Raw genomic sequence first — 11,136 nt, 5'->3', positions numbered from 1 at the left:
ATGACATTTGTCAACATAATTAGGTATCAATGGAAAGAGGAAGAGTTCTCCTTTCCTCACAACTATTAACATTGCGCTCTCCATAGTGGACTATTATGAAATAGTAGCCGTCCAAAGTTGGATTACCTTTTCTTTTTATACGCACTGTAGTAATTGGGACGAGGAATAAAATTTATAACAAATTGCATTAAACAAAGATGATGACATGGCAGCCTCACCATAAGAATGCATGAGTTGGGGCTCAAGAAAGCGGAACTAAAGAAGAAGGCATGCATAGATTCTACACAGGTGAACCAGCGGTATTGTAATGGAATTGCACTGCTACATTTCTGAAATATGTGAGGCTCTATGTCATCAACACTGTTCAGTGTAATTCGTTGAAAATCTTGTATTGGTTTCTCTGCTCAAGAACCACAATAAAATCCAAAAATATATACATGGAGCTGTCGATTTATGTACTACATGATGTAAAATTATAAAAATCGTCTGGAATGCCCGTTTATGATGCCGTTATTTGACATAGGGTATACTTATACTTTCACGCTACCACTGCATTCAGCCATATAATCACTATACCGAAATGGCTTCATTGTTTATAGGTTTGTGTGTTTTGCTTTAGATGTATTGATAATGTTTAGTTTTCCTTAATTCCTAGTGAGTTATCCCGCGATACGAGCTGTCAAGATGAAGTGAAAGAAAGTATAATTTGTATGCGTGGTGCTTATTTGCAGAGCAAATGACCACACACACACACACACACACACACACACACACACACACACAGCAGAGATTTGATAAGATTACGTCAGCCCTTGTATTTGTAGTTGATCTTCCCATCGTTTTTCGGTGATTGGGGACATGTTCATCAGCTCAGTTACCTATATTTTGATTCCTTCTTTCAAGTCTTGCTTGTCTAAATACGTATAGATACAAATAACAATGAGGATTACGTAATTCAGAAATTAAGATTAACTTTCAATTCCTATAACAATGCTGTTTGTTGGTGTGCAATGTAAGAGTTGATGTTCTGTGCATTTGAAAGTATTTCTCAATCCTATAAAGCCCACACATACACATTTACGCATTTTAACGTAATATATGGAATCAATCAAACCATTGTAATAAATGCTCTATTATGGGATCTCGCAGACACTGGCTATAATATGGATGGTAAACTTCATCAGAACCTAATTCGTCCGTACACTGCGTCAGTGAAGAGGGATTATGAAATTCAAATGAAAGTGAAGGTGAATATGAAATTCGAGTCCTCTAAATTGTACGTGAATGTTCCTATCAAAATGCAGGTGTTATTAACATGTTTCAAATTGAGGTTTGAATTTTCTTCAGTTTGTCTCCCTCTAACATATGAAATTTGTAAGATCGCAACTGCTGATCTGTAATTTAAAAAACATGTCGGAAGGGAGACAAACTGAAGAAAATTCAAACCTCTGCAACCTTCACCCCCTACTTAATATTCTCTTGCATGTTTCAAACTGATTTTCACGCTATTCAAGCGCACAAATCTCAAATAGATAACCTGTGTTGGCGTAATTCCATTATGTGACTAGAAAGAAAAAACAACAACAAAAATGAATATAGACATCATACACATACACAAACTTACCGTATAAGCGTCATTCGAGGGCTGTACAGAGAAGTGGTATGAGAAAGAAAGAGTTGCTTCAGACGTTAATGTCACAGTTTGGTGAATGCGCTTTTTATTAAAGCGGTGACATAGAAACAAGCACTAGCCTCTCAATTTCCCCACAGCCGTAGTACTTCCTCAATTTGAAACTCTTACTTTCTGTCGTGAGAACACGCGTGAACAAACAACTGACCCTGATACGCTCGCAAGCCTTTCGTATCATGAGCTTTGAACTTACTCGAGCACTTTACGTGTACCTTAAGCTGTTCAGTCCCAATAGAATCCGTTGTTGGAGCGCCCGTTTTGTTACTGCAGCAATCAAGAAATAATTTCTAAGGTTTGTGTGTGTATGTGTGTTTGTGTGTGTGTGTTTGTGTGTGTGTGTGTGTGTGTGTGTGTGTGTGCGTCTGTGTGTGCATGTGCGTCTGTGTTTGTGTTAACCGTGTGTTTTTCCTTTCAATGCTAACTTGGGGTAGACCTGTTGTTTTTTTTTTTTGTCACTGCCATCACCACATACGGTATCAATGGTATAGCACACACACACACACACACACACACACACACACACACACACACACATCGACATCATCATAGTACACTCACAAGAACCTTCCACACCTAATAGATTTTTTTGAGAATGCTGGGTATTTTTCTAGAAATTATTTCATGAACTATTTGGATGATTCGCGTACTTACTGCTCTTTTATTTTTATATTGTTATACACAGTGTTACATCACCCGCCAAGGGAATGTAATATAATATAAGAATATATATATACATGTGTATATATGTATATTGATTATAATCCCCAACAGATTTCCCAAGTTATGCATACATATTGCATGTGTTGACCTACACACAAGTGGATTTTATGAGGGCAATGTGGCATATAGTGGACAAGACTCGTGACTTCAAGGACCAGAGTTTGAATCCAGTGCAGTGGACACGCCCTTTGACAAGATGTGTTTTCACCCACCATGTCCATCTCAATCCAAGTGTTTAAATGGGCACTTGACAGCACTTAAGTAATAATTATGAAAGGGCCCTCGAGTAAACAGTGTCAATACTGAATAGGCTACCCAGGGTAAAGAAGACTATCATCATCATCATCATCATTGATATCATTGCGATTGGAGAGTGTCATTTCATTTCTTTGCGATCAGATGACCTTTCACCACTAATTGCGTACTTATTCCATCCTTCTTTGAAATCTATTATAAAATGTAATTGGACTGGATATATAAAAAATGGATAACTGAAAATATTAACGATTTAATTGGAATGTGATGTTTCTAGCAAAAGCACATGGAGCCTTGACACTATCGTTTGATAATTAAGATACCATTATCACATTCATGTAGATAAATAGCTATGCACTTACAATATAGTTAATATACTGGTGGACATATCTAGCTGATTGACTAGAAAGATGTCCAAAGTTTAGTGATCTTTAGTCAATTGAAATTTTTCGCTTTGTAATTTTGCACTCTCCATCAAATTATATATTACAACTGAACATTTTCAGTTCTGACCTCGAGAGGCTTTGTCCGAAATCTATTCAGCGCAACTACACCAGTCCTCATATCGCACAGTTTCGTTGGAAATCCATCGAACCGATTTCCTTCGATGGTGTTAACGATCTTGTAAGGACGAAGGGGAGTTAAGTAGGAAATGACAAAACAACTCCAAAACATAATACCTCTGACTCGCCTCTTTTCCGCCCTGTTGCTCTTAAGTTCATAAGTTAAATTCGATGTTTTTTGTCATTGACCCGTATCAATATGTGTAACACTCGTAATTTGGGCGCAACACTCTGGACCATTTTCTGTCAATATTGATTACCCTTTGCTTGGAAAGAAAATAAGTTGAGACAATGGATTACACAAAGGAGTTGGCATTGATGCTCGGCATTACGACTGCTGAAGGATTGCCTTGAAAGTCTTGATACGAACAGTGTAGACATTTACACGTTTTCATAGACCTGGTCAGAATTATTTCTTAAGTTTTTGTCCGAGCGGGCTTCATTGTTCCCTTCGATCGTATTACTCGGCGCTCCCCCATTGACTCCACGCACAGGATTGATGTACCATTCCGTTTCATCAGCTGAGTCTTTATTGCAGTTCTCAGGAATAGCAGCGTAATCAACGGGACATTCATACGTGATATGGCCGGCCATTAACGCGTCATCAGGTGTACGGTCTCTGGGCTGTGGAGCCATTTCTGTGTAACATAAATTGTCGTTAGCCTTGTCTTGTCTCTCACTAAAAGCGACAGCGTTACATCCTAAGCAGCCACTCATATCCGTGTAGGTTGAGCATGCACTATCCCCGTTGGTGCCGTTGTTGAGAACGTCTTGGTTTGTATACAGTGGTTCCCTGCATCCATCGCCCAAACCTTTGGGGGCTTCGTTGTCAGCGTTCTCACTCTCCTTGCTTGACTCGATACGGTTGTAGGTGGCACTACCCTTCGTATGGACAAGCTTAAGTCGTCGACCTTTTGATTTGGGTTCGCCAGTATTTGCTGGATATCTATTGACAGTATCGTAGGAATCGCAGTGTCCTGATTGGGTCAGTTCCTCAGTAGACCCCTCAGTCTCGCCCTGCGAAGATTGTGCCAAGAGTGAACCATACCCACTGGATGCCTTACCATCTTGTGACAGGCTTCGCTGCAAGGCGTCGTACTCCTCTGGTGTCTCGACCGAGCTCGATTGAACGAGCACTCCATATCTCCCAACGACACTTTTAACGCCATCTACATTGTCCATTTGGTTACTCCTGTCTGTGTGTGCTTCGCGATCGATGTGGTCGTATGTTATGTCAGGTAGCGTATCATCAACTACCGCGTACTCGTCTTGGTTGCCAGTCTGCCCATTGGCAATTTCGTCGACCTCTGTGTAGCAATCGTCTATTTCAGTAGTCTTTCCTGACTGCTGACTGTCGCAGAACTGCTGAGGACAGGGACCTTCCATGTAGGTGTGTCTCAGGCTATTAAGTCTTTTCGGCCTTAGTTTGTTCATGAGGTTGCTCATGAGCGATTCCCTCTTCCCTTCCGTCGGATATCTGTTCTGATCATTCAAAGGACCGGCACCTCCAACGAGGCAGCTCTCATCAACCTCCGTGTAGCAACCGGCTCCTCCAACGAGACAGCTGTCATCAACCTCCGTGTAGCAGCCATCGAGTTTAGATTCTATGCAGTCATCTTCATCTTTGTCGTTAGATAGGTGTGGTTTCTCAGGAGATGCTTGCTTAGGACACTCGGAAAGACCGCCTTTGACAACGACGGGGCCGACGTCAGCATTTTCATAGATCAACGAGCTCTCTTGGACGACAACTTGCTGCTCGGCTGCACCCTTGTCCACGATAGCATATTCGTCATCAGGGGCGAAGGAGGGCCTGAAGTGCTGGATGCGCTTAGCTGGCAAAGTGGCGAATGACAATATAGGAAATTGTTACTGCATTAGGGTTCAAATTGGTAGCTTTCTGTTACTTTGTCAACGCAACACAACCAGGGCGGAAAGACTCATTGCGTTTTGTATCTAGTTGTCAACTCTTATTAAAATTCGTTCATGTTTTTCAATCATTCTTTCATCTTGCGATTAGCTACACTGAATTGTCTATAGTAAGATATCATTAATTTCATCTGTTTATGTTATGGGAGTTCACTCCTTACGTTTACCCGAAAAAAAAACCAAAGCCAACCAGGCATCACAACTCGTTCCACATACCGGTATTAAGTTGTCAAAAGTTAGCCCGGCGATATTGACTTTGACTATAGACATTCTATGTGATTTCAACTCTTGGTCCCCTTCCTAATCGAGACAGTCACTACTCGAACCTTTTGCACTAGAACGATTCCATACAATAAAGGAGAGCATGTTGGTGAGTCGATGAAATCGCATAATTCAGTAGTACACGACGTCAAAAAATAACCCCATTTGAATTTTTGAATGCTGACAGCTCTTGGTGTTGTGGATTAAGAGACAGGGCTGTTTTACTTGACTATAAATGTAAAAAAACACACACACATCGCTGTTGCAATTAATGATTATGTTCTATTTGTGACAAATTATCTTTAAACAAGAGAGTGAAGATAAACAAAAAGAAATGATGACAGCCTATACTACCTCTAGAGTTGAAAAAAACAAAAGATACAAAACGAAATGTCTTACCTTTTCGCGAGAGTAACGTGACGTCTCGGAGTGGTTCCAAGTGCATGCTATTTAGAAATATGAATGAGATAATTTCGAAGTTTCAATTTCACAATTGAATATCCCGATACTGTTTGGTCACCTATATTTAAAAGAAAAGACAATCTCTAGGTCACTTTTTTTGTTCAGTTTTTTTCACTAAAGTGCGTGCTCTTTGTTTCAGTTTTCATCCCCGAGATAGTGTATCGCTTCATGACGTCGCTCTAAAACCCGTTTGGCATGATAATTAACGGGAATATGAAACAAAAAGTCTATTATAACCATTCAAATAAGCTTACCTCTATACTGTACGTACAACGCGTAATACAAACATTTATTATAAGGTTGGTCTAGCTGCACAGTATCTATAGCAGTGTCTTCCCGCGTTATAACCTCTGACAAATTTTGATCTTCATTGAGTGCCGAAACATGACTTAAAGAGGAATTCCGGTCCAGCTATAAGTTATTCTCACAGGAAAGAGTAAAATCTTATAGTAAAACAGTAAACATTTAATAAAATCGGATAAAAATTTGGAAAATTATGAAGTTGTGAACCTTCGCTTATTTCTGTAGAACGATTTTCAAATAGTGGATTTAAATTACAAATGAGTGAGGTGATGATGTCCTCATCTTCAATTTTCCACTGACCGTGTATATAAAATGTCAAAGATGCATTGTTTCTGTAAAACATGACGTTGTTTCTGGTTGAATAACTTTAGAATAATGATCTCTCGGAATTATTAGAATTTCAGAAGGGAGTGGGTAATGCGCTTGAATGAAAAACTGGAAATTTCAAAGAGTTATGCACAAACTATACGACAAGTTGTTAGGGGATGATAATCATCACCTCATTACTTGCAAACTACTCATATTGACAGTTTGGCAATTACTTCCTGACAAAATATTAGTGAAACTTGAAAATGTTGTTATTCTTTAAACTTTAATCCGGTTTTGGTCATTTTTTTATTTTTTTTTCAGGATATTTATTTTACTCCTTCTTTTCAGACAACTCTCAACTGCATTGATAAATTCTGGAATTCCCCTTCAACCGTGTTAACCTTCACATGTGTGTGTGTTTGTGTGTGTATGTGAGTGTGTGTGTGTGTTTCTGTCTATCTGTCTGTCTGTCTGTGTGATCCGAGTGGCAGTTGGCACAGAAACCATCATAGCGTTGTATACACTAATACAGAGTCCTTGGCATTGGAAGGGTTTATCGATTCCTTGTATAATTAGTCAGCAAAACTCCGCTGCACGTGAGAACTGATGATATCGAAAGTCCAGTTTGGGATTCCATGAAAAGACAATAAAATAGTGATATGAAGGTCACTCCATCTCCAGATGGCGCTATTCTTATCACGCTCTTAAGTGAAAATGTTTCACTTTTTGGGGGGTTGGTTTTGAATTCTTAAAAATCAAGAAAAAAAAAGAGGGGGAAGGAGGAAAGGGGAATACATGATGAGTAAGCCACGACTCCGTATCTGTCATGAAATAGCTCCATAAAGAATTATTTTATAAAATCCCAAATTGAAAGAATATTTTAATCTTCTTTTGCTCTCATACCAAAAATAAATAAATAAATATCATTTTTACATCATTGTTATATATGGTTCCCTTCTCATTAAAATGCCAAATTCAAACTGAGCAAATGGAATTGCTGGAAGTCCTGCGGTAAAAGTTGCTAGTATCCTGGTTTAGTCTTACATCGATCTTCATCTGCATTTCCTTAACCTCTACTGAGTGTTATATAATGTTTGTTTAAAATCAATGCTTAATATACCCTGTGAAATAAAATGATTGAAATGAAATCATTGAAATGAACTGAACTGATCTTACATATACTCACTTATTCGTACTTTTCCTCCTTAAATGCATTTTTCTGCGTCTGTGTCTCACAAATCCAGCGATTATAGCGCACACGAGTATGATGCCAAGTACTGGCAATGAGCCGAACAGAATCTTCGCCCCTAAAGGTGCTCGCATCCGAGACTGAAACCCGGCGAACATCTTATCCGTTGACCAGTCCGTGGTAGTCTGCTGCCCGGGTTTCGTGAACAACTCTGTAGTCGTCGTTGGTGTAACGGTTGCCCCTTTTCCGCGACCGGGGAGCCGATCTCCCGTGATATTTCGCCCCGTCGCATTGCCGAAGTCATCGTCGTCGACGTCGGGTGTAGTCGCTTCTGAATGGTTGGACCCCGGCACACTTGTGGACGGAGGAACGATGGCTACGAAACCTAGCATGGAAAATAATTTATCCAATCGATATCATTTCTTGTTCACACCAAGTGCGAAAGAGATCTTGTTTGTGTAAATTGATCGTTTTGGCATTACATTATATTGCATTATATTGTTTTTTGTTGCAATGACATTCTCGTTGTGTTGTAGGGGCAAGGTAGGATTTAGATTTGCGCTCCTTTTTGCGGGGGGAGTGGTGGTTTTTACATACACACACCATCAACGTGCTGCATCCGATGATAGTTAAAGGAAACCAAAAACCAAAGAGAAATGTGGATTGAGTGAATATTAAAGCAGCAACATCTAGCAGAAGGCATCAGTGAAAGTTTGAGGAAAGTCGGACAATCGATGGAAAACTTATGAGATTTTCAAGTTTTGGTGGATGAGGAGACTACATGAGTTTATGACATCATGTGTGGAAAACAATATAAAGAAAATTTAAAGCAAATTCAACATGCTTTCGCTTTTCTTGCGTATTGAAAGATGGCTGCACTTGACTAACCGCTTTCAGAAAGCAGGAGGAATAATTGCTACTCTTAGTTTATGTCAGTATAAGTTGATGAAATGTATGATTTTCATGAAAAATGCATTTTTGTGGAATTCTCTTCATTTTCTTTATATTTTTGTCCGCACATGACGTCATGATCTCCAGTAGTCTCCTTATCCAGTCAGTAAAACACCAAAACTTTGAAAATTAATAACTTTTGCATCGATTGACCAATTTTCCTCAAACTTTCACTAATCTGTTCTACAACCTGTGCTCGAGTCAGTGCAATTCTAAAGAATGGCATGATAATGATAGCTTGAAAGACGGTATTCCTTAAAAATGCAGTAACCTTGCAGTAAACATTTTCGCATAAAGAATAAGAGTCTCGACTTTCAAACAGAGGCCTCGACTTCAGTTTCTGGCCAGTGTTCATAATTATCTTTGAGTTAGATGTCTCTTTTTGTCTGAGCTTTAAGAATGGGTACCTGGCACCACTGAGATAGAAGTAGCAGGTCCCTCCGAGAGAGCTATGCGGTGCTGAAACAAGCACAGGGATGACAAGGGTAGTCTCAACTTGGGCGATATAATCTTAGCTGCAACGCTTTAAACGATTTATTCAAGGCAACAATCATTCATGATCGCTGTTGTGAACCACGCAGGATGGAGCTGGACTCGGTTAGAAAAAAAAAAAGTACTAATTTGAGAATTGGCATCGGAAACGCCCTATCAGAATTTTCCAGAGAAAGACTTGATGTCTTGGGGGGAATGGTATACCAATCGATGCCACTAACCTTGGTCCATCACACATCTGTACTGAGCAGTGTTCCACGTGTACCCCTTGCAACACACGTCCTTCAGCACAATACGCGTCTGGGATCTCGTAGCGGTCTTGTAAGCTATCATAGTCCTGCATGAAAATCACATTACTTTCTTTATCTTTCAGTAAAAATCAAACAAAACAAACAATAAAAATCAAACAAAAACAAACAAACGAGCAACAACAACTTACCATACAAATTTAAGATGCGGCTAAGAATGTAATGAAACAGGTTGCTTTAACATTTCAGCCAAATTAGGATAATGATGGCCTTTTTCCGGAAAGTCAATATACCAGCTATATTATCAAATCATATGGAAGAACAATCAGGGACATTGTGTTCTTTGTCAAGAGGGTCATGCAATATATTTCTTCAGTACGTTGCAAATAATTTCTTATGTATAATTTGTCAATGATACAATATGCTCGCATCGACTTCAAGCTTAATTGCGAAAAAAATAGGTAAATGAATTAGGTGAATAAAAGACATTCAAAGCCCAAGTCAGCACAATAAGATCTTCAAATCCCTTTGCAGGTTCTTTGTATTGGGATTTATAGTAAATGCTGGTTTATTTGTCTGTATCATGGTCGAATGGTGCAAGCAGATTTGTTTCCAAACCACATTTCTGAGACTTGAACTCTGTATGTCATCGACAGCGATCTCTTTGATGCAGTTACTCTCTATAAAAGTGTTTATGTAATAAATAGGAAATGATACGGATACAGATAAATGAACAAACACCACTTCCAGGAGAAAAAAAAAATTGCAGGATTTTTAATACGTAATCATGATCTCCTGCGGGGAGGGGATGGGCTCAGAAATACACCAGTTTTTTCCTACATAATAAGTAACATTGCATGCGAAAAAAAAATCCTTCAAAAAAAGAAAATGTCATCAACATCGAACAACGAAACTTTAAAAAAAAGTGACCAAAAATAACTGAATTGTATCATGTCCAAGGATAGGAAAGCATCTTGTATGTGCTTGGCGTATGCAGGTAAATGCAATGACAAAAAAAAGTCAGAAATTATTTCACATTCATTCATATTACATTCAGCAATAACCGACAGACTAACACCACACCTATACCTTCACATGTTCCCGTCAATTTGGCTTTTTTAGGGGCGTGAGGTTTAATAGATACAGGTATTCAGATTAGCTAATGAAATGCATTACAGTAATGAATGAGTGAAGTTATTTGGGCTTTCTCATAGGTGATTCCAATAGGTTTAAATTTCATAGCACAGATCCTTTAACCTCTCCTAAGAAGAGTATAGAGCGGAATCATTGATTTTGTTGCAGTTCGACACAATAAATTGCTTTCACTTTTTGTTAGTGTAGGACCTACGTCGATAAGGTGGGTGCCGAACCGTGGAGAAAAAAAAATACAACAGAAAAAAAAAACGTATGAGAATGGACAAGTTTTGCTTCTGAGGTAAGTCAATGTGGTGTATATCATTATGTACAATACTGTAATACTTGTTGGATAGATAATCACCGGTATTCCGTGCACGTCCAAAACAAATAGCATTTCCTGTAGGTGGCAACAATTCTCGAGTATGCCTGTCTGTAGGTGGTGGGGACAACCTGCCTGTAGCGCAAAGAGAAAGTTTCGACAATTTTATGTCTCTTGAGTAATTTCAAAGACATGACGCAGAATATGCACCACACAGTGGTGATTTCAAGGGATAATGTTCTCCTACAGGAATAAGGACAAGCTGCTAATAATTGTCTTGAATACAGAGCTATACATGCACGCACAAACGA

At 39.0% G+C, this 11,136-nt stretch overlaps 1 protein-coding gene across 1 annotated transcript; it reads right to left on the bottom strand.

The window, feature by feature from the left end:
* Positions 1-2,598: 2,598 nt before the first annotated feature.
* Positions 2,599-9,454, bottom strand: LOC139734892 (uncharacterized). The gene is made up of 3 exons (XM_071645672.1): positions 9,343-9,454; positions 7,686-8,063; positions 2,599-5,060 (listed from the first exon to the last, which is right to left on the bottom strand). The coding sequence occupies exons 1-3, from the start codon at positions 9,452-9,454 to the stop codon at positions 3,610-3,612; spliced, it is 1,941 nt and encodes a 646-aa protein (XP_071501773.1). The 3' UTR covers positions 2,599-3,609.
* Between the last annotated feature and the right edge of the window lie 1,682 nt (positions 9,455-11,136).

This window comes from Diadema antillarum, unplaced genomic scaffold, assembly GCF_040938485.1.
Source record: "Diadema antillarum isolate AM-2024a unplaced genomic scaffold, OU_Dant_1.0 seq00000550_RagTag, whole genome shotgun sequence".
In the NCBI taxonomy this organism is placed as follows: domain Eukaryota; kingdom Metazoa; phylum Echinodermata; class Echinoidea; order Diadematoida; family Diadematidae; genus Diadema; species Diadema antillarum.
The sequence above is the reverse complement of the archived record's forward strand: the minus strand, read 5'-3'. Positions and strand labels throughout refer to the sequence as shown.